Genomic DNA, 25,133 nt, shown 5'->3' on the forward strand with positions numbered 1-25,133 from the left:
GCAATATTTATTTTTGTAATCATTTTGAGATACTAGTAACTTATTGTTGTGATGTGTTACTTTAATCATTTTAGTAATTGTACACATACAAGGGGTAGATTAGGAAATCTTGTAGACCCACGTGATCTTTGTTGTAGGAGGGCGTGGCTCTATAGCTAATGTAATAAAATAAGTGATTATGGTTTCACGATGGCTGATCGTAGTAAAGGGTCGGATTTTCAGTTATCAGAAGTGATCACATTTGGATATGCTAAAGTGTGCGGATCACAGATGGTAATTAGTGAAGATGGGTTATCTGCACGTAAAAGAAATCCTGATGATGATTATAACGGAGTGGTGTATGGTGAAAAGCCTCATAAAGGAGTATCGGAGTTCGAAGTAGAAATAGTTCGTCGTGACAGTAAATCGGCTGGCTCTGTTCTATTCGGTGTGATGAAGATTAGTAAGGAGAAGGAATTAACACGCAGTGATGTACCAGTTGATACGTTATTTGCTACAAATCACTTTGTTTGGTGGGGTACTTACTTATACAGTAAGTTGAGTCATAAACGAGAGGTAACACCTTATGGTAATCAAGACCTTGATGACTTAAGGGAAGGTAACAGAGTTGGTTTAAGACTAGACAGAAATGGTGACTTGTCATTCCTTGTTGATGGACAGTCACAAGGAGTGGCCTTTAGGAACATTGTTAGTAAAGATCACAATTTATTTGTGGTAGTGGACCATTATGGTAGATGTGTTGAGACCAGGATCACCAGATCTGGTAAGTGAACCTCCTCACATAATCAACTAATTTATGATCATTCTGTGTAGCTTACCATGTGTAGTAAGAATGTGTTGGGATATTATTTGGTGATTAATAAGGTTTCACCAAACTAAACTTTAATGTTTCTAAATTTCTATTTCTCTCATTTACTATAAACCTGTTGTAGCTGATCACACAATTGTCAAACTTTCCTGACAATACAATTTCAGACCACTACCATAGTGGACGTTTACCACTATACATATAAAGACCTAGCTCACATGACCACTCAAAATACAGAGTGGATGTAGTGGACTTTGTTACTGATAAGTATCACATAACCACATTGTTAGTGACCAACAGTAATAGTGTACAATGTGACCAAATTTGTGAATTAGGAGAAATTTTGATAGTTAGCAATTAATCCAATACATGGCTGTTAATTAACATGGTACAGTTATTGACTAGCTATAGAGCCACACGTTAGTATTGTTATAACATAGCAGTGAGGAATTCGCCTGATATGTACACCAGAGGATGAGGGTTTACACATACAGGGGTGGATCCAGGAGCTGGCAAGGAGAGGGACACAAACAGGCTGAGTTGTAGGTGGTTGGGGAGAGCATATTTTCTTGTTAGTTGCTACATTTTTGAAGCAGCAAATGATCACCTCTTAGTAGTGTCTCACTGTTGATTTTTGCCATTTTGACCATTGCAGATGGTTGTGAAGTCTTAAAAGCTGTACATGTCATAAAATAGCAAGACGATAATTATTTTTAGATGTGCATAGTACGCATGGAGGTGCTGGGTGACAATTTCACAACTAGGTTTGACTTTGGCTAAAGGTGAATTTGTAATAAATGTTAGTAAAATGTGCATATTTTCATGAGTTATAAATTAATCTTGTCCTGACATAAAGTTTAGTATTTTCATGAAAGAAGTATGGCTCCTAGGGGGGGGGGGGGGAATTTGCCCCAAATACCCTATCCTAGATCCGCCATTGACATACCAGGTAAATCCTGTGCTACCAACTGTTGAATTACTGGATGCGTCCAGGGGACCAGCTCAAAAGAATGCAATCACAATACATGATATGTCTACAATATTAATTGTGTCAGTCAATTAATACCTCACCGGTCATAATAATGTTATGAAATAGTTAACAAATAAAATTATAAGCAGTGGCGTAGCTACCATTCAGGCAACCGAGGCAGCTGCCTCGGTAAAAATGCTCAACAACAGGCTGAGCAGGCCTGAGTTTTGGCACCCCATGTTTTCTACTCAAACGTTACTAGACAGCATTACAGTACTACACATATTAGAATCTACAACTATAGTATTATACAGAGTGTGCCCATGGTGAGATGATGCTGGATCACTTTTCAGCTACTCAGTTGAATTCAATTGTAAAAAGATCAAGATACTCTAATAGAGCAGTCATAATAATATACTCTAATAGAATATTCAGTACAGATTATAGCCACTTTTCTCATTACACTGCTTGGTCTAAATCATTTACATTTATGTAATTGTCTTTGCATTACTTTTCAAAAGTTCCAATGAGTCAACTGCATGCATATGGTATTGCATTGAGTTAATTGATCATGCATATCATATGTATTAGCAGTTACAATAAAAAATATAGCCTCCACATGCCATTTCAAAGCATGTATTTTCAAAAATCTCCTTGAGGGAGCATGCCCTCAGACTCCCTATGCTTAGTACATGCAGTTGAGCATCACATGAAAGAGATATTCTCTAACTTAAATATCACATCAGATAAATAAAAGTATAGTGTGTATGACTATGACATCTGTTGCAGTCCATGGATGAACTTACCACTCAAAATATCTTCAGAGTAAGTTGTGTTGAATGCAATTACTCTAGTCTAATAATTTAAGCATGGGAGCTATACTGTAGCATTAACCAAATTGGAGTATTACTTATGGCACATAGAAAACACTCAAGAGTCTTTCTTCCATCCAACCAGATAGTGAACCTGCAAATGCTGTACCAACCATACTTGAAAGTATTTGTGAATCAGTTGAGTCAGAAGCAGACCCTCTCAATTGTGTCAATGTATAAACTTTGCCACAGTAAAATATTTTTCCTGGCTACGCCACTGATAAGGAAAATAATAAGTTCAATTACGTTATACGTATCAAATTGATAGTGGGGAGGTCGCCTACATCTGAAAGTATACTACTGGACATAATCCCTAATTCAGTTGAGGGTATATAGGAATTATATAAATGTCCACTAGTATATCTTCAGGTGTAGGCGACCTCCCTTGGTTCACATTTCACTACTGTTATTTCAATTATCTGTCGATAATTGACTAACTACAACCCATATAATACTATTATTATTAGCATTGTATTAGGCCTAGGCATGTATTGTATAATTGTTTTGTGTTTTCGCTTGTGGGGTTGAGTTTGGGTCACGTGAATAATAGAAGAGTCAACACGTGCTGGTGTAGTGTTAGTAGTCCGTCAACTCCTCCTGCTCCTGTACATCACATCAACGTGAAGCGTCAATCTCCCCTTCCCTACATGGTGCTGTGACGCTGGAGTCGTTTCGTCAAACGAGCTACTTCCGGACCTTGTAACCCCTCGCGAAAACGCTTGGTACCGTAGCATTTCTTAAACGGTACCCCGGAAGGCAAGCGCTTCACCTACAGTGTTCATTTGTTTTGTGTCGTTTCCTTGTAGAAAACATTCACGGAGATGGAGGAGACTCAACGTGCAAAGGGATCACGTGCGGCGTATCGCGCACATGTTACTCGTATATTTAAGAAAGTAGACGAGAATCTAGAGACGGAAACCCCATTGACGGACACTCAAGTCGCCAAACTCACCAGCAATTTAGAACAGTTAACCCAGAAGAAGGATACATTACAACAGCTGAACGGGCAGATCGCCTCATCAATACAGACATCAGAGGAATTAGAAACTGAGATTCTTGAAGCAGAAGAAATACAGGACACCATCATTGAGTATATGAGTCTGATTAAACACCGCCTTGAGAAAACTAGAGAACCTGCACGCACTCTCAGTGTAACAGCTCCAGAGTTTGTACCCACGTTGCCACCACCAGTAACCAGAGAACCGGTAAGCCGGTTACCTAAGTTAAGCTTACCCCACTTTTCGGGGGATACCTTGATGTGGCAAGTCTTCAAAGACTCGTTTGATGCAGCCGTACACAACTCTCCTTCCCTAAGCAAAGTGCAGAAGTTCAACTACTTGAGAGCGCAGTTGCAGGGTGATGCACTGAGGGCCATAGCTGGACTACAACTCACTGATGCTAACTATGACCATGCCATAGCCCTTCTTACACAGAGATATGGTCAGTCTCATAAGATCGAACAGGCACACATGCAAGCTCTGTCACAAACCAACTGCCCCACCTCGTCCTTGTCCAGTCTGCAGTTGTTCTACGACACAATAGAAGCCCACATAAGAGGATTGACTGCACTTGGCAAAACAGAAGACTCGTATGAATCAATGCTAGTGCCTATCATTCTGGGAAAGCTACCAAGTGATGTACATAAGAACCTTGTTCGAGAACACGGCGTTGGGGCATGGACCATCGCAGAGTTAAGAGATGCCATTTGGAAGGAAATCACTATTTTAGAATGTGGATCATTGTCCAACAAGTGCAAGACAATGGAACCCTACCAGTCTACAATGACTACCACTCTACATACCGGTGCAAGTGGACGTCAATCCCAACCTGCTAATTCAGGTACTAGTAAGAACACCTGTGTATTTTGTAAGGGTCCACATTTTTGTGGTCGCTGTGATGTTGTTAAGGATCCCCAAAAACGCTTTGAATTAGTTAAGAAGGGGAAACACTGCTTTAATTGTTTGGGGCACCATAGGGCTTCACAGTGTCCTTCAAAGTTGAGATGCAAATTGTGCAGACAGAAGCACCATACTAGCTTATGCGGTGCATTTACCAAGCCATCTGAGTCTAATACCACTCCAGTCACTACACAGGCATCTATCACAACAGAGAGAGTGCAACCTCACACTTCTGTTCAACCCCAAACAACAGTACAACCTCAGTCAACAGTACAATCTCAAACAACAGAAACCACTACACCATCATCCACTGCAATGAATGCTGCCATTATTCCCCCAGAACCCGCCACACGTACAAATTCTATGTGCTTATTGAAAACTGCAGTTGCTCAAGTTAGTGTGAATGGCATCCGAGTGGAAGCACACATTCTGTTCGATGAAGGGGCCCAGAGATCCTTCATGTCTAACCAACTAGCCAAGAAGCTAATGATATCTCCTCAACAAACTGAACACATCAATATCTCTACCTTTGGAGGAGAACCAACCCTGACCAAACAGTTGGACAATGCTACAGTCAACGTTGAGACACTGACAGGTGAATCTATTCCAATATCAGTTCTACTGGTCCCAGTCATTGCGGCACCCCTACAGAACAGGTATCATACTCACTTGATAAACATAGAACACTTACAGGGACTTCAGCTAGCCAACCCAGTGTCAACATCCAGTAACTTTTACATCTCATTATTGATTGGTGCTGATTATTACTGGCAGTTCGTGGGTGACCACATTGTGCGAGGTAATGGACCTACTGCAATGCAGTCCAAACTAGGTTACCTTCTGTCTGGACCACTTGTTGTTCCACCAGCTCCTACTACTAACGCCAGCATGTTTCATGTTTCCACACCAGCTACTGACTGTAACAATGCTCCGACCTTTTGGATGATGGAATCTGCTAATGTCACACAGCCTGAAACAGCAGAAGTAGAGAACGAATTTCTGGAGAGATACCAACAATCTTGCATCAGGCGAGAAGAGGATGGTGCATACCGTGTGAAGTTTCCTTGGAAACAAGAATATCCACCCCTCCCTTCAAACTATGCAGTTTGCAAAAACAAGACCCGCTCTTTAGCTCGCAAACTCAGCCACACTCCTGAACTGCTGCACCTATATGGGAAAATTATTATGGAACAAGAACAAAGAGGTTTCATCGAGAAGGTAACTGCACCAGACCTTACCAAGGATGTCCACTATATACCACATCACCCGGTTAGTAAAGCTTCCTCGACAACACCGATCAGAATCGTGTACAATTGTAGCTACCGTCAGGCTAGACACCCAAGTCTTAATGATTGCTTGCTAACTGGTCCATCCTTCACAACAGACATGTGCTCTATCCTCCTACGCTTCCGTTCCCATGCCATTGGAATTTCTACAGATTTAGAGAAGGCCTTTTTACATGTTAGGCTGGATGAGTCCGACCGTGACAACACCAGATTCTTCTGGTTATCATCACCATCTGATCCAGAAAGTGACCTTGAAATTTATCGATTTAAAACTGTCTTGTTTGGCTCTACCAGCTCCCCATTTATGCTTATGGCCACACTACATCATCATCTGAATTCTTGGGATAGCCCAGTAGCTCAGGACATGAAGCAGAATCTCTACGTGGATAACGTCATTAGTGGATGTAGTACCGAAGCAGAAGCTATTAAGTATTACAGAGAAGCCCGATTCATAATGACACAAGCCCAATTCAATTTGAGATCATGGGCATCTAACAGCTCACAACTGCAAGCTGTTACAGTGGCTGAGGGAACAGCTGATTGTGATGTTACTGTAAACCTATTAGGATTGTTGTGGAACACAGCTACTGACACCATTAGCTTCACCCCTAAACAGTTTCTATCCAACACAGAAGTACCACTACCTGTCACTAAACGTTTAGTACTCCAACTTTCATCAAAGGTATATGATCCTTTAGGAATTTTGTCACCGGTCACAATTCAAGCAAAGATTTTAATGCAGGATCTATGGAGATCAGGTATCGCTTGGGATGACCCATTGTTCCCAGAACACACAAACAGATGGTGGAAGATAGCTGAGGATCTACAAGATACCAGTAAGATTACAATACCTAGATTTTACTTTGGACCAACATACTCCCAGCCAGTAGAATTACATGTGTTTGCAGATGCCAGTATGAAGGCCTATGGTGCCATTGCATTTCTTAGAACTGGTGAGCACACCTGCTTTGTATTGGCCAGATCACGTGTGGTACCGCTCAAGCCACACACACTTCCGCGACTTGAATTGATGGCTGCTGTTGTCGCATCAAGACTGGCTCAATTCGTTGTTTCATCTCTTCCTCACCTACTTCAGAAATACGCAGTTAAGCTGTGGAGTGACAGCCAAATTGTGCTTCATTGGTTGTACAGTAAGAAACGCTTAAAACAGTTCATTTCAAACCGAGTTCAAGAGATTAATAAGACATTCCCAGATATTCCTTGGCTCTACTGCCCAACCAATGACAACCCGGCAGATTTACTAACAAGGGGATTGAGTGCTGCTCAGCTAAACTCATCGTGTTTGTGGCAACAAGGCCCACCGTGGCTCACAGATGAAACTCGTTGGCCTGCTTGGAATCATAGTGAGATCCTACACCTACAAGTGGATGACGATGTCATGGAGACAAATACCAGTGCTACTGACCTACCTAACACAGTAACCTCAGGTATTCACAACCTTATTGAACTTACAAAGTATAGTTCACTGATGAAAGTATTAAGAGTGTCAGCTCATGTTTACAGATTTGTCCATAATACTAGGAATCCCACCAAGCGACATATTGGTCCACTGTCCGTGGATGAAACTAACAAGGCACTTACTCTCTGGATCCACAGTTGTCAGCACACCACCTTCCACAAGGAAATTTTGAACATTAGGGCTAAACGTGGAAAGAGATTACCTCTCGTGAGACAACTACGTTTGTTCATGGACAGCTCTGATTATTTACGTTGTGGCGGGAGGATCCATAACGCGCATGTAGATTCTGACACCAAGTTTCCTATCCTACTACCTAAACATCATCCCTTGACAAAGCTGATAGTGTTGGCTGTTCATAAGGAGCAACTTCATGCAGGTGTAACTGGAACAGTTACGTCTATAAGACAAGGATACTGGATCCCCTCGGCTCGACAGTTAGTAAGGCAACTAATCAGAAAGTGTGTCTCCTGCCGTAAGGTATCAGGAAAACCCTACATGGTACCAGAACCACCGCCATTGCCACTTGATAGAGTTAAGGAGGGTAAGCCGTTTGATGTTACGGGTGTAGATTTCACCGGAGCCCTGCACGTGAAGAACAATGGAACTGAAGAGAAGGTATATATCTGTTTATTTACGTGCGGTCTGTCTAGGGCAGTCCATTTAGAAGTAGTTTGTGATCTGAGTGTTGAAACCTTTCTGAGAGCATTCCGCCGATTTGTGTCACGTAAGTCACTGCCCCAAGTGATGATATCCGATAATGCGTCTACATATGTGTCTGCGAGTAAGGAGTTGGAACAGATTTTTACCTCAGATAAGCTAGGAAAATCCCTGAATGCCAAGGGCGTGAGATGGAAGTTTATCCCCAAACGTGCCCCTTGGTACGGGGGGTTTTGGGAAAGGTTGATTGGTATTACGAAGACGGTATTGAGGAAAGTCTTGGGAAAGTCATTTATTACATTGGAGGTACTACAAACCTTAATAGTTGAAGTTGAAGCAGTACTAAATGATCGCCCCCTGACCTATCTATCAGCAGATGTGACTGACCCTGAGCCATTGACACCATCGCACCTGCTCTATGGACGACGCATGACTATGTTACCTTACCCAGCCGTAGAAGAGGAACAACATGACCCTACCTTTTTATCCAGTACATCACTGCGTGACAAGGTCAACAGACAAACACTATTGTTGAATCATTTTCAGAGGAGATGGCAGAGAGAATATTTAACTTCCCTCCGAGAGGCATACAAGGCTACAGGTACTTCTAAACAATCAGTGAAAGTGGGGGACGTCGTTCTGGTGCATGATGATATACCCAGACTACAATGGCGTTTGGCTGTGATCGAAGAATTGATGGAAGGCCTTGATGGATATGCTCGAGCAGCCAAAATAAGGACAAGCACAGGGAGAACAAACCGACCAATTGCCAAGTTGTACCCTCTTGAGTTGAGTTCCCCATGTGAGCCTACAACATGTGATGACAACAGAGATACTGATAAGGACAATGATCACGATGTTAGTTCTGAGCCTGTTCACCAGAGACCAACCAGAGATGCTGCTGCAAGGGCTCGCGTACGAATTAAGAGTTGGACTAATCAATTAACCGTGGCCCCGGAGGATGTCGATGATTGACTAACTACAACCCATATAATACTATTATTATTAGCATTGTATTAGGCCTAGGCATGTATTGTATAATTGTTTTGTGTTTTCGCTTGTGGGGTTGAGTTTGGGTCACGTGAATAATAGAAGAGTCAACACGTGCTGGTGTAGTGTTAGTAGTCCGTCAACTCCTCCTGCTCCTGTACATCACATCAACGTGAAGCGTCAATCTCCCCTTCCCTACATTATCCCTAATAGAACTTGTATTTAAACCTGTACAACTGATTTTAGTTTCAAGCATGCGATGTGAAAGTGGCATGACATTGTCACATGAGAATCAAGCAAATTGTGTAGTAGCCACTTGGCAAAATGCATAAGGGTATGAAATCCAAGGTAAAATTTAGTGGCGCAGTTCACATATAGGCAGGTGTTCATGTAGAGAAACAAAATGGTGAAGCTTATTTAGCATGGCTAGATGTCTTCAGTATCAAAGAAGGATTATTCGAGTAGTTGTGTTAGTTTGTATTTATTCTAGTGCATACTTCACTAGTAAATGCAGCACAGTGATGAAGTGTTGGCTATTTATTGATCAGTGAAATCCATGTAAGGGTGTAGAGTGCTTGTGCAACTGTACAGGTAAGACAGTGTGTTGTGTAAGTTTTAAAACAATGTATACCACAATCACAACTGTACTATGGCTATATAAGTTTAATATATGAAACATGTTTGTAATGAAGTATCGTTAATGCAACATGTTGGATAGGCTTTAAAGGGTTCTAGCATAATTAGCATTGATTTAAGCTTTATTATACATACATAAGTAGTAATACCTGTTATGGAAAAGACTGCATGGTGTTCAGTGATGGTGCATTCCAATTAATTTATACAGCTTGACTTGATGAATGTGACTGTACTATTAGAGTATCTTGATCATATACATTTCGTACTGGGTGATTTTAATTCCATAGGTGAAAGCATCAAGACTATATATTGGGTCAAGGGTTTGGTTAAGACCACTGAGGCCATAATTTTGGTTTCAGAAGTGTTTATGCTGTTATTATGTAGAAATGGAAGTCCTGGAATCTGAGCAGTGTACGACACTGAGTACATAAACTTTAGCTTGGGACTTACTTGTTTCATTTTTACCTAAATAATATCCTGTCTCACTACAGTGTTGGCCACTGAGGAATAGTCTAAAGGAGATGTCTAGAAAGTACAAAAAGACCAAAAACAAATAATTCAAGTCTTTTTACTTTGCAATAGCATGTAATTACACATCTAAATTATTTCAAATTTCTGAGTAAATTTTACCCAATATTAATAGTGGGAAATTGTATCATTTGGAGAGTGGAACTGTTCTTCCTGGTCATTTGAACACACTGACATAGTGTGGCAACTTCTTAAAACACCAATATATTGCCGTGTTTTGACTAACTAAATAATTTTGTGTCTTATATCAAGACACACGGTAGTGTGTCGTGCGGCCCAAGAAGCCGGCGCGTAACACCCGTGAGTATATTGACAGGAAGAAAGAAAACGCAATTTTCGCACCTCCGTAGCTCTGTGGTTCCTTGATGAAACAAGACGATTTTTGCTGTGGACATGCCCCCCAACTGCAGCACTCCACATTCCAAATTTGAGCGAAATCGCTTCCCGCGTTCCCGAGATATGCGACTTCAAAAATTGGCTCAGTTTCTTCGTTTTTTTCTTCTTATTTTTCTTTTTCTTGTCGCACACTTACAAAAACTGCTATAAAACTCGAACGCCATATCCGATTGCCTTGAAATGTGGCACACAGAAGGGGGATATAAAGGCGCATCTCGGTACCAACTTTGGCTGGAATACGATAAACAGGCAAAGAGTTATGAGCGAGTATTCACGAAAAATAACACCAATATGTTGTCACGCCTACAGGGTAAACCGCGCTTGGGAAGAAGCTAAAAATCGGTGGGTGAATAGGTTAACTATTGAACCTCAAACCTTTTGTGGTTTGAAAGAAATCGAGCTAAAAAACAGGAAGATACAACGAAAAAACCAACAGTGTGTAACAATTACGCAATCGAGATTAGCTAATAAAAAAAACGACTGCTTGCCACGCCTACCAGATAAACCGCTTGGGGTAATGCTTTGAAAATCGTTGTACAGATGGAGTAATCATCTTAGAAAGGCTCATCAATGGTGTAGAAGAATCAGACTTAAAGCCACGGAGTTATAACACGAAATCCAACTTGGTGCAGCAAGTGCGAGATCGAGATACTCTAATAGAGCAGTCATCTTAATAGAGCAGTCACCCTGAAGAGAATTCAAGAGATCAGCTAGAAATAAGAAACCTGTATAGAGATCAACTACACACAAGTCACCCTGTAGAGAGATTAGCTAGAAGAAGTTACCTTGTAGGGAGTTCATGCAACTATGGAAAGGGATAGTTCAGCTAGAAAAAATCACCTTGTAGAGTTCAGCTACAAAGAAACCACCATGTAGAGAGATCAGCTACACACAAGTCACCCTGTAGAAAGATCAGCTAGAAGAGGTCACCTTGTAGAGAGTTCAGTTACAAAGAAACCACCATGTAGAGAGCTCAGCTACAAACTAGTGACTTTGTAGAGACATCAGCTAGAAGAAGTTACCTTGTAGAGAGTTCAGCTACAAAGAAACCATTCTTTAAAGAGCTCAGCTGCAAACAAATCACCTGTATAGAATTCAGCTACAAATAAATCACCCTGTAGAAAGATGAGCTAGAAAAAGTTACCTTGTAGAGAGTTCAGTTACAAAGAAACCACCATGTAGAGAATTCAGCTACAAACTAGTGACCCTGTAAAGACATCAGCTAGAAGAAGTTACCTTGAGAGAGTTCAGCTACAAAGAAACCATTATTTAAAGAGCTCAGCTGCAAACAAATCACCTATACAGAATTCAGCTAAAAACAAATCACCATGTAGAGAGATCAGCTAGAAGAAGTTACCTTGTAGATAGTTCAGCTACAAACAAATCTCCCTGTAGAGAGATCAGCTAGAAGAAGTTACCTTGTAGAGAGTGAAGCTACAAACAAATCATCCTATTGAAAGATCAGCTAGAAGAAGTCACCTTGTAGAAAGTTCAGTTACAAAGAAACCACCATGTAGAGAGTTCAGCTACAAATTAGCCACCTTGTAGAGACATCAGCTAGAAAAGTTACCTTGTAGAGAGTTCAGCTACAAACAAATCTCCCTGTAGAGAGATCAGCTAGAAGAAATTACCTTGTAGAGAGTTCAGCTACAAAGAAACCATTCTGTAAAGAGCTCAGCTGCAAACAAATCACCAGTACAGAACTCAGCTTCAAACAAATCACCCTGTAGAGAGATCAGCTAGAAGATATTACCTTGTAGATAGTTCAGCTACAAACAAATCACCCTGTAGAAAGATCAGTTAGAAGAAGTTACCTTTTAGAGAGTTCAGCTACAAAGAAACCATTCTGTAAAGAGCTCAGCTGCAAACAAATCACCTGTACAGAATTCAGCTACAAACAAATCACCTGTAGAGAGTTCAGTTACAAACAAATCTCCCTGTAGAGAGATCAGCTAGAAGAAGTTACCTTGTAGAGAGTGAAGCTACAAACAAATCACCCTATTGAAAGGTCAGCTAGAAGAAGTCACCTTGTAGAAAGTTAAGTTACAAAAAGAAACCACCATGTAGAGAGTTCAGCTACAAACTAGTCACCTTGTAGAGACATCAGCTAGAAAAGTTACCTTGTAGAGAGTTCAGCTACAAAGAAACCATTCTGTAAAGAGCTCAGCTGCAAACAAATCACCTGTACAGAATTCAGCTACAAACAAATCACCCTGTAGAGAGATCAGCTAGAAGAAATTACCTTGTAGATAGTTCAGCTACAAACAAATCACCCTGTAGAGAGATCAGCTAGAAGAAGTTACCTTGTAGATAGTTCAGCTACAAACAAATCACCCTGTAGAGAGATCAGCTAGAAGAAGTTACCTTGTAGATAGTTCAGCTACAAACAAATCTCCCTGTAGAGAGATCAGCTAGAAGAAATTACCTTGTAGAGAGTTCAGCTACAAAGAAACCATCATGTAGAGAGTTCAGCTGCAAAGAAATCACCATTGCCCAAATTTCAAGGCAATAGCTCTTTCCAATCTGAAGTTATCAATTGTCAAAGTTGGCAAATTGGATGTGTGGAAGGCCCCTTTTCGCAAATCCGGTCACATATGTATTATATGTGACCGGATTTACGAAAAAGGGTCTTCCACACACATCCAATTCTATGAACTTGAATGACCATACCTTTGTGCTCAAAGAAGATACTAACCTGAAATTTTGTTCATGTATTAACCTATGTTGTTACTCATCACTGTCCAAATTTCAAGGCAATACTATTTTCCTATCTGACATTATGAATTGCGAAAGTTCGTAAATTGGATGTGTGTGGAAGACCCCTTTTCGCAAATCCGGTCACATATATATAATTTGTACATTTACTGATAAAATATTTAAAGTACATCTACTTCATCTTTTCTTCTTCCTGTAGTAAAGAAAAAAACATAGGTTAAAAAAGTCCCAAAGCTGGCCATAGGCTGGCTTTGGGGTATACAAATACAAAAAGAAATGAAATCTAATCCAAAACAGCCAAGCTGTAAAAAAGGTGTGCGGCCCTCAGAAAGGCTATGGTGAAAAAAGATGTGAAATCCAAGGTGGCGGCCAAGAAATGGCTGTGATGGTAGGTTAATGGTAAAAATTTTAATAACGACAATTCAGGTGAATTTTTGTGCTGCTTCACAAAATTTACCTGAATTGTCATTATTAAAATTTTTACCATTAACCTACCATCACAGCCATTTCTTGGCCGCCACCTTGGATTTCACATCTTTTTTCACCATAGCCTTTCTGAGGGCCGCACACCTTTTTTACAGCTTGGCTGTTTTGGATTAGATGTATATACCATGAATGTAAACTGAACAGGTAGCTGTCTCATTAGTAAGACACCAGTTGCCTTCATTGATAAGATATCAGTAAATTACCTTGTCTGTTTCTGCACACATACATACACTACTGGAGATTTTGTCCATGAAAATCTAATGAAAAAAAATGTTCAACCTGTGAAAAGTGAAGTTTTCATTGGGTGGTCCCAATGAAATTTAATTTTCATAGCAATTTCATAGGAAAATTTAATGAAAACCTAATGAAAAATTACCACTGAAAACTCTGTGAAACTGATTTTCATGGAATTTTCATTGGTAAATTTTCATTGGTTTTTCATTAAATTTTCCTATGAAAATGCTATGAAAATAAAATTTCATTGGGACCACCCAATGAAAACTTCACTTTTCACAGGGTGAACATTTTTTTCATTGGATTTTCATGGACAAAATCTCCAGTAGTGATACGTATAATAAACATCGAAATTTTTTTTTGCAGCAAATTTTAATTTATACAATTAACACCATCATCCATTAGGGGAAATTTAGCTTCTTACACTAACTGGTAGGTGAATACAGCCTGGGGTTTGAACTGTCTTCTCTTAATAACACAGCTAATCAGTCATATTTGTCGCATAATTATTATATACCTCTCATAAATAGAAAAAAAATGCATGGTCTGATGGGTATGGAGAAAGTAACTTATATGCATATAATCATTATACTGTACTGTCTTCAGAGTGCTGCATGGTCTTGTATAGTGGCTAGGATGAAAATTCAAACTAAAACCATGTACCAATTCCATCAGAATCAACTGCACACTTCTGTGTTACTTTTTGTAGTTTTCCCAAGGCCATAGTTGCCTTCTGCTTCATCAATGCACAAAATTATTAGAAACTATGACTACATATTTAAGCTCACTTTGCTGATGCTGCATGTATTTTACCAAACAACTCACCAATGATGTAATTATCAATTTTGTTGTAGTGATAATACCAAACTGGACACATGATCAAATGAATCAAGGCTATATGGATGGCATGTTACCACCATCAGATGCACGACTAGTACTGCTAGGATATGAGGGGTCAGGCAAGTCATGTCTAGCAGATACACTTGTGGGAAAGAGTTTTCAGGATACAGCCCCAACGGAAGGAGCAGACCGACTAGAGGTCAGCATCACAACAGCTGCTAACTGGGAACTAATGGATGAGTCAGAAAAAATAAAAGATTTAGAAAAACAAACTCTTCTTGAAACAGAGTTCTTCTTGTCCTCAAATGCAAAAACCAGTGTTGCTACAAGTAGCGCAGCATCTTTCTTCTCTTTGCCTGCAACTAGCAATTCACCAGATGGTGAACCTAAAGTAAAACGTATTCGCCTTGCTGAAGTACAGGAATGTCAAAACCCATCAACTGATAAAAAGTTTATTCCAATTTCAACAGAAGAGTTTCAACAACTAACAGCATTGTATGAGCAATATGATCCAGAAAAAAAATACATTCACTTGTGGGATTTTGCTGGTCAACAGGTTAGTGATTATAGATACTACAATAGCTGGTGTATAGTATTTGTATCTGATTGTTGTGTGTGTTTTCAGTGATTGTAGCTCAAGTATAGTTCTATTTTGACACAGTCAATTTCAGATTGCTTGTGAACGCAATTGAACAATTCTAACACATGACATTTGCACATGTGCGGCATATCTTTACAATCAAGCCTCTTGAAATAATGCAACCAAATTACTTGCCATCTTATATTGTTAAACAATTCCAGAGGTGTACTGAGCTAGTTATTCAGCATATTTAAACATTGTAAGTAGCATTTACATGATCACGCTTGCAACTCACGTATGAGAATTGTTCATTTGTATTACATGAAATCACTATAAAGGATTTATATAGCACTCATATTAGCATCACCCATTGCCTGATGTTTTTACAGAGTGCGTTTCTTTGATATAGCCACTTTCATTGTGTGATGTAAGAAATCATTGGTGACTCTTCCTCAACTTAGTTCCATGTAGGTAGCACTTCTAGATTTGTCATCAATGTTAATTCCACCAATGCTTAGTTTTACATTGCATGTACCTTGCACTTAAAATAATTTTTTGTTTATTGTCTTATTAATTGTAATTAGAGTCTGTGTACTATAGAAATCAGTTGTATTAATAAAAGAAAATATTGAATTCCAATGTGTTGCTGTAATGTAAAATTTAGGAGGTCAGTGAGTATAGTAGTAGCTACTGTATATTAGGGATCATGGATATCTGCATATTCTCACATAAAATATTGTCCAGAAATCAGTCTCACAATGCCTTCATAGCACATGGGCAGGTATAATCGAGCCAAAAGTACCTTTGCTGTGTTGATTTGTGGTATCCTGTACTAGCTATCACATTTATAAAGGGAATTGTCCATATTCTCCATGGTGACTGGATTGATTGCAGATCAGAGTGCTTCTATCACTGTTCTTCATTTGTAATTCCGTATAATGGGCTGAACGTAGTTGAAAACGGAGTGTAGTGGCCACTTCGCCTTTCAGTAAAATTGGCATAATGGTTGGGCATGCTTTCAGAAGCATTGCACAAGGAAAAGTGGAATTTTAAGTTCAATTATAGAAAAAAAGCATATGTGACCGGATTTGCGAAAAGGTACCTTTTCCACACATTTGACATACCAGAAAACAAAATGATGTAACATTTGACTCCTTATACCGATTATCTTGCTTTTAGTATCAAAATGTAGCCAAATACTGTAGCTACATTCATTGAAAAGTTCAAGCAATTATATGCCATGATCAAAAAGTTATGAAGCTTTAAAGTCCAAAAAATGGGTCAAATTTTGTGTGTGAAAAAGGTACCTTTTCGCAAATCCAGTCACATATGTAGTGAAACAATTAAGAGGATAATAACGTACAAATATTACTATTGGACATCTAATCCCTACTTCAGTCATGGCTATAGACAGAGATTAAGTGTAAGTGTCCACTAGTATATAGTATATGTGCATGTAGGTGTAGGTGACCTCCTTTATTTTACTACTTTTTCTATGGTCTCTACTCAAACTAAAAATTCCTAACCTTTGTTATACTTATAGCAATACTAAAATTCTCTTGTTTTGTGATAACAAACAGTTGTTTCTGCTTAGGTACTTATTTGTTAGGCTGAATATGTTACTACAGTAGTCCCTCCATTATCCAAACTCATTGGGTCCAATAAGTGTGTTTGGATATAGGAAAGGTTCAGATAAACGAAGCCCATACATTAAAATAATCTAATAGAGCATGCGCAGTCACTTCCACAGTTCGGATAACAAAAGTTTGCATAATGGAGGGACCACTGTACACAACTATATTTTGCATTTACAGCAATTTAAAATGTTTTATTCATATTTCCATATTACTGCAAGGTAACAAATTCACCATATATTCACCTACCTGTGTTATATATTATCATGTTGAAGTGTTAAAATATGAAAATCAATGTTTTGGTGTTCTGTTACAATCCATATGATATATTTTGCTTGTCTAGTAATTAAATATGTAATTTTATTACACACTGTGCTTGCTATTCCTCTACAGGTATTCCAGCACACACATGGGTTGTTCATATCTGACGAGGTGATCTCTCTCATTGTGTTCAATGCTGGAAAATCTTTGTATGACATACCGGAGTGCCGATACCCTAATGACATCACCCCTTATAAGTCAGGCATCAAGTCAATATGTTACTGGATGGAAGTTGTTAGTGCTCGTGTTAGCCGTGAAAGCACCAGCAAAGATGATTTCTCCAAACTACTTCCTACATATGTGCTTGTTGCCACTCACATTGATGAACTCCATGAAGATATAACTGTGGCAAGAAAAATAGCTTTTGAAAAAATAGTCCCTGTTCTGTTGAAAGAATTAGAAGGAAAGCCATTCTTAAATCACATTGCAGGGTCAAAAAATAATGATCTTTTTACAGAAGGGTCTCCATCAATATTTTTCATGAGCAATAAAAAACGAGACCCAATTGTTATCAACCAGCTCAAACAAGTAATAACAAAAATTGCCTTCACCAATAAGCAACCTCGACCAATTCGATATTTAAAAATGGAGAGAAAGATTCTTCACTTGGCTTACCAAGACAAAGTCAGTGTTATCACCCTTCCTCAAAGCAAAGAAGTAGCTCAAAGCTGTGGCTTGTCTGAAGATGAAGTCCATGAGGCTTTACAGCACTTACACCAAAAAGGTACCCTTCTTTACTTTTCCAAAGTACCAGGTTTGACCAATGTTATAATCTTGTCCCCAAATTGGCTTGCAAAGTTATTAACATTTGTTCTGACCACTCTAAAATGTTATCCAAGAAGATTTCCACTTAACATATTTGCAACAAAGCTCAGGGCAGAGGGGTTGCTTGAGGAGCAGCTCCTTAATTGGAGTGTAAACCAATTTTTAAATGCTGAATTGGCCAACCATCAAAGAATACCTGATATAACACCAGTAAAAATTGCACAGCTGCTTATCAATTTCAAACTAATGGTAGATGTCACTTCTTCATCACTAGCATATAAACAATTACAAGTAGAACAAAGAAAAGAAAATGAACGAATATTTTTAGTGCCTCACCTTTTACCCAAGGAAACCATTACCCTACTAAAACCATCTTACCGATTTCTATACCATTTTCCAGGAGGGTTTATTTCTGAAGCTGTCTTCAACCAAGTTGTTGTGATGTGCGCAGAATGGAATGGCAAACAACAGTATGATTTAATAAAGTAAGAAATTATTGCAGGTGGCAATTCAGGAATTATTTTTATATTGTCATAGGTTGTCCTACCAACATGTCCACCTTGAATTAGGAAACAGTCAGTCATATGTGGTTAGACCAATACATGAGGATGAAGTGATTGAGCTGTCAGTATTTCGTTACACTGCTCACAGTGATGATGCAGAAGCTAATACAGATACTATTGAGCTTGTTTACACCTTACAAGGATTTATCAATGATGCATTAGAGCAACACATGAAAGCATTTCACAAATTTTTCATAAATAGCTATATCCCTTGTTCAGAATGTGACCAGTTACATATCAAGTTTGAAAAGGCACAATCAGTTAGTGTAGTACCATGTACCACTACCGTTCCCCACACTGAATGTGATATCACACAATACCATAAGTTGTTCTCTACTATTACAGGTCAGTAAAATATTATTTTAATGCTACATTTTGTGCAAGCATATCTCATTTTAGAGTCAGAAGCTAAACAGAAGGACAGACAGGAATCGACTTATTCAAACACAAAAGATGATGGCTTATCAACAGAAAAAGGCATGTGTATTGTTTAAGAAAGTATATTATTATAAAACATTTTCAGGCATAACATCATTAACTTTGGATTGTCAGCAGACTGACACAACTATCAGTGACACATTAATGAAAAGTAAGGAGGGGTCCAATAATCAATTACGGGTGTATGAGTGAAATAGAAGTGACAACCTTCTATATGTGTTCTTATGCAGGTAACACAGTACTACCTGATGTTTCTGAATATGTGTCATTGAATTTTGATGAAGGTAGGTTTACACATGCACATTACCAGATATTTCTATGAAAATACTTGTCTTGTCTTATCAGCTCCAAGGATGAAAGATTTACATAAAACTGTATTTCCCAAAATTGCTTCAGAGTGGAAAGTAGTTGCAGATTATCTAGATTATGACATCCCAACAATTAATCTTATTGCAGAAACAGGCAAGGAAGACCCAATGAAGTGCTGCATTGAGCTATTTACTGATTGGATAACCACTGATAATGGACTAGCACCAAAAACATGGTCCACTTTGATAAAAACACTTAAACGTATTGATCAACTATCAAGAATTGCAGGACAGATTGAAGAATCATTAAAATGTGAGCACTATCTACATGTGGTAGTATAAATGGCTAGAATGTTTGTAGTTTCTGAACTAAGTTAATTGTGTTTGTGTTATAACTCGTATTAATGATATCATACAGTACAGTGGTACTGTAGATTAAGAGGTTTACACTTTTTCACAAAAAATATTAGCCCCAGAATCTAGCCTCACAATACTTACCTTAAGCATGTATTGGTTTTAACTTGCACGGATAAGTAGAATCAAGTTAAAAAATATCTTCGGTACAACTGTAAAAGTCACTACAATTGTTTAAATTCAAAAATTTGGCAGAATTTTCTATTGACTGAGTATTTAATTGCCTGATGTCTTCAGACAAGTGTAACAGGCATGAATTTTGCTGTTAAGTTGTACATTGCTTCAGCCCATGGGTCATCCCATGTCAAATCACCGAGGAATTGTAGGATCACCTCTTGGATTTTGATGAAACTTGGTGTATTTGTAGTACCTATGGTGCTCATCGCCCATACCAATTTTTGGCCTCATACACCACATAGTTTCTGATTTATGACCACAAATATTTTGAATATTTTATGAAAAATTGGTTAGCAACATACCTGCTGCTTACTTTGGGTATTGTAACAATGAAGATTATTCGAGAGAACAGGGATGTCGCTTTCAACTCTCACGTACAATCCCTGGTACAAGAAAACTACTCTTTTGTGCCAATCTCAGATAGCACAGTGGAAATAAAATTTTACCCATAATCTGATGTTTTCAGGAAAGAGAGAGTTGCTTTAGCAAAGAATGAAGTTTCACCAGAATCGATTGCTGGATTTGTCACTTGTTTACATGAAGAGAATCAGTGTTTAGCTCGTGTGCTTGAAGTTTGCAATGACACTAAGGAAGTGAAATTGACATTTCTGCATCCACATGGTCCATCAAACTCATTCAAGTACCCAGAGTCCCAGCATATCCACACTATACCAATGGACGATATTCCAAGGACAAGAAGTGGTTATGTGTACTCTGACAAAAAAGAAATGACTTTTACTACCAAACAGCATCACACTGTATCACCACAGTAACAAACTTTTATCACATGCCTTTGTCACAACTTGTTTATATTTAACTTGCAGTTGAATCAAAGAGTCTTGTGTGCCAGTCTGCAAACTTCATAGTGTGCAATACTACATGGGATATCTGCTGTAATACTGTAAACACCGCTAGCTACCTAGCTCATAATCCCATAAAGACCCCAAACTGAAACTTTGCAACTAATAGGTGAATGTCTGACAAGCATCCACAAAAAAATTCTAATCAGCACTTTTGGTAGAGCAAAGGTCAAAGATTAGGAGACATCGCTAATTTTAAACTTCATCAAATTAAATATACCAAACGAAAGCTTAAAGTGGTGCAATTCATTTTAAAAACACCAAGATTATGATGCTTTGAATGGTCACAAGTACAGCAAAAAATAGAATGCTTAATAAGCCATTTCTGGGAAGCCATACAGGCAATGGGTGAAGGGACACATATGAAAACTTGGACTACCACACACCAAATTTTGTCCAATTCTGAGGGGATCACGTGCAAAACTTTGGTGAACTGATATGGAATTACCCATACAGTAAATCCAACTAAATAAATTGCAGCACAAAGGTGGTCACTAATACAGGTGGTCACTAATACAGGTGGTCACTAATACAGGTCGCACTGTATTTGCACACCTTCAAAGTGTAAGCCAAAGTTGGCACGGCCTTATCAGGAGTGGTTATTAGAGGTGTACACTCCTAATAGACTACAGAATTCCACTACATATATACCACAACATATTTAATTATATCTTTTGAACCCATTTTGTGGCCCCACCACAAAAATTTTACCAACAATCGACCATAACCCAATTATTATTTGCTAAAAAATTCAAATAATTTAAAGCAGCACTTTTTAAAACTATTGAGGTTACGGGATACTGAGCGACTGTCAAACAAACATTTTATTACATAATTACGCGGGCTTGGTGTTGTTGTGATGTGTATCAGCTGGTAACAGGCTTAAATTGTTGGGAGAATCATAGCACGCTGACTGGACAGTTACAAGGTACAAGAAAACACACGTAACAGTACAAGATAACATAGAAACAACACACTTTGCAACTGGCGCACCTATAAGCGCATGTGTAATTTTGCTGACTAATGGCGATATTTTCCTGAACCAAAAATCAGGGCTGTCAAACTAGTTGTTAACATTTTGTATAAACAGACTACTAGTTTGGCTTCTTTTCTAGTTCCTGACGGAGCCATTTGTTAGAAATAATGTTTCTAGTGCTTGTGATACCAATTTAAAAATTAATTTTGCGATCACAGTGTCTTGCTTTAGGCCATTTGTAGTCATATTTCAGCAACTATACACATTATTCACAAATCCTCTTGTCAGTCCCTCACAAGTGATGTTCTTCAAACCTTAGAATTGTTAGTAAATTCTCATGGTTCTTCATTGGTCTGATTTTTGGTTCATAGTTTTCACTAATTGGCATGGGGACAACTCATGTTTCCATAACAACATTTGAATTCCATGTCGATTAATGAGAAGTTAAGAATGCATAAATATTTGATAACAATGCATTAAGAAAAATCAAACCCCTAATCATGAAAAATGATTGATAGTGTACATGTGGGGTTTATAGTATCCCGTAACCTTAAGGATTAAAGTATTTAATGAAACCTTTTTGAACCTTAATTAAATTGATATTCCATAGTTTATGGATTGCTTGAAAGATCATGATCAATTAAGAGTCTTTATTTGCTGAAATTTTTATTTTAAAATATTAACACAGTGGTGAGCTACAGTTGATTTTGTAACTCAAGACGAACCAAATTTGCATGAATATTTGTGGTCATAAATCAGAAATTATGTAGTGTATGAGGCAAAAAATTGGTATGGGTGATGAGCACCATAGGTACTACAAACACACCAAGTTTCGTCAAAATCCGAGAGGTGGCCCTACAATTCCTCAGTGATTTGACATGGAATGACCCCCATGCAACATGTGCCTCACAATAATGTGAAATGCATGCATCAAGGATTTACTTTTTCCCTCTTTTGTGCCCCATTTCTTTTTGCTGACAGCACCAACGTGTCGATTTGCAATAGCACATTATAGCTTCTTTCTGTGCTCCATTATGTTTGTAATGGAAATCATATATACATATTTTCCACAATAACTAGAGACACTTCTTGTGCTGTTTGTATACAGCTGGATAAATGCATGTAATGGCCACCTCACTTTTTCAATAGATACTGGTTGAAGCGTGCATTTAAACATAAAAAATTATGATATATCTAGTGCCATTCTTTCTTTTTGATGTAGTATATGTGAGTTCACCAGTCATGATTTGTGAAAGTACATAATAAGTACAGGGAAAAGAATAAAAACAGTGAAACAAGGCAGGTTGTCTACTACTGCAGATATACTAGTGGACATTTAATCCATAATTCAATCATGACTAGAGACTGAAGTAGGAGTTAAATGTCCACTAGTATGTATATCTGCAGGTATAGTTAAGCTTCCTTGTTTGTCTGCTTTTAATCCAACTTAATTTTTTCTTGTACTTGTTGATGTTATACATGGGAATAATACAAGCAATGTAAATAGATTTTTAAACTATGTATTTAAATATTCAGGTAGTGCTGCAATATCTATTACTCCTCCAAACTCATTAGGAATATTTGCTCAATGTAAGTTGACCTGTTAATGGAAATGTTAATTTTAACTGTTAATCCTTTAGCACCGAAGATGAAAGAGTTGCATGAATTTGTCATACCACATATAGCATCACATTGGAGGGAAGTTGCTGGCTATCTTGAGTATAACATTGGTGTAATCAAAACTATAAAAGAAAAATTCAGCTGTAGTCCTGTGAAATGCTGTGATGACCTCCTCAGAAACTGGTTGAGCACCAACAATGGAGTAGGACCAAAAACCTGGTCTACACTGGTTTTCACACTTATGGACATTAAAGATTTGGAGAATGTTGCAAAGCAGATTGAACAACAGATAACTGTCATCAACACAAACTCTAGATCTAATAAATAAAAGAAGTTAGAAATGGTTACAGTAAGATGATTATAGAATATACACATACAAAAAAATAATAGAAAAATAACATGTGTACATTTAGAAAAAATAGCATACACTTTAAAAATAGCACACATATTTTGAAGAAAAAATACCACAATCTTTCACATAATTTTGTATAAAAAATAGCACCATGTACACACTCAGATACTTTACTCATATGGCAGACAACACACAATGTGTAACTATGAATCATGCAATAATGTTATGTAAATCTTTCTATTAAAGATTGATTAAAATAAGCGAGTTTGTTTCCTGAAGTGTTCTCCTGTATTACCAAATTATATATGCCAACAATTTTGGAGACACTTGTTGGACATAGCGCAGGGTTATTTAACGTAGTTATGTTGTAATGTACTGCATGCATGATTCTATGTTGATGTGAATAATACAATACCTAAATCTGTGCTACTATATAGACATGCATAGTTTACAGAAAGTATGTCTCCTCCTTCTACTTCACATGTCAAGTTTCATAATGCACTTACAACATGTTTTGGTATATGAGCAGACTAACTAAATCCCTTGCTGCATTTAAGTACTATGTATGGCTAAAGGTTTAGTCTAAGACGTATAAAAATTAAACTAATCACAATTCTCTTTCATAAGCTATACTCTAACCCTACATTGTAGTTGACATGTCAAATAATATAGTTAATTTAATTATTAAATGTATGTCTGCTCAGAAAAGTGTAATAAAAATAAAGAGAATGCTATAAGTATATATTATAAAACTTCTTAGTAAAAATGATTTTTAAAAATGCTTCCATGACAACCACGAGCCATGTTTAAGTTATTGAATAAAGTGTTAAAAGGGTTCAAGAGATTTGTGACGATGATGATGTAGGAGGTAAGTTGTATGGCCATGACTGCAGCCAGGTAGTTAATAATACATCTTTTAGATAAATACAAATGCAGTATTTGGCAAGGTAAAGTGCACCATGACCAGCTGCAGGGTAGTAGGTATAAGCAGGGGTCTGAGGGACACAGCCTCCCAGAAGCTATAGCAAGGCCAGAGCCTACAGTCCAGCTGGTCTGGAGCACTTTTAAGCTACCAGTATTTGAATTTGTATGGTGGATCAGCCTGTAGCAACACCTACTTTTGTATGAGTGCTTTACTGAAGGTCCAAAGTACATGGCATGGTACAGCGGCGGAGGAAGTAGTTGATATGAGGGGGGGCTGGGCTGACCCAGATTTATTTCTATAGTTTGGTAAGGTGAGACCAAAAAAAAAAAAAAAAAAAAAAAAGGTCACAACCAACTGACAAGAGCTTTTCACCTCACCAGCTACCATTTCTAGCTGATAAACTA

At 38.2% G+C, this 25,133-nt stretch overlaps 2 protein-coding genes across 2 annotated transcripts; both read left to right on the top strand.

The window, feature by feature from the left end:
- The first annotated feature begins 189 nt into the window (after positions 1-189).
- Positions 190-24,060, top strand: LOC136266120 (uncharacterized). Its single transcript, XM_066061086.1, has 10 exons — positions 190-763; positions 14,811-15,352; positions 17,404-18,581; positions 18,634-19,004; positions 19,059-19,136; positions 19,183-19,248; positions 19,328-19,381; positions 19,443-19,718; positions 23,369-23,422; positions 23,473-24,060. The coding sequence occupies exons 1-10, from the start codon at positions 190-192 to the stop codon at positions 23,778-23,780; spliced, it is 3,501 nt and encodes a 1,166-aa protein (XP_065917158.1). The 3' UTR covers positions 23,781-24,060.
- Positions 3,080-8,946, top strand: LOC136266461 (uncharacterized). The gene is made up of 2 exons (XM_066061475.1): positions 3,080-3,394; positions 3,457-8,946. The coding sequence occupies exon 2, from the start codon at positions 3,472-3,474 to the stop codon at positions 8,944-8,946; it is 5,475 nt and encodes a 1,824-aa protein (XP_065917547.1). The 5' UTR covers positions 3,080-3,394; positions 3,457-3,471.
- Positions 24,061-25,133: the final 1,073 nt, after the last annotated feature.

The sequence above is a fragment of the Dysidea avara genome, chromosome 9 (genome assembly GCF_963678975.1).
Source record: "Dysidea avara chromosome 9, odDysAvar1.4, whole genome shotgun sequence".
In the NCBI taxonomy this organism is placed as follows: Eukaryota; Metazoa; Porifera; class Demospongiae; order Dictyoceratida; family Dysideidae; genus Dysidea; species Dysidea avara.

Bases quoted from the DNA above. Each gene is read 5' to 3' on its own strand.
- LOC136266120 (XM_066061086.1), top strand. From the start codon at position 190: ATGGCTGATCGTAGTAAAGGGTCGGATTTTCAGTTATCAGAAGTGATC. The intron at 18,582-18,633 runs GTAAGAAATTAT...ATATTGTCATAG, and splicing joins CAACAGTATGATTTAATAAA to GTTGTCCTACCAACATGTCC. The intron at 19,249-19,327 runs GTAAGGAGGGGT...GTTCTTATGCAG, and splicing joins CAGTGACACATTAATGAAAA to GTAACACAGTACTACCTGAT.
- LOC136266461 (XM_066061475.1), top strand. From the start codon at position 3,472: ATGGAGGAGACTCAACGTGCAAAGGGATCACGTGCGGCGTATCGCGCA.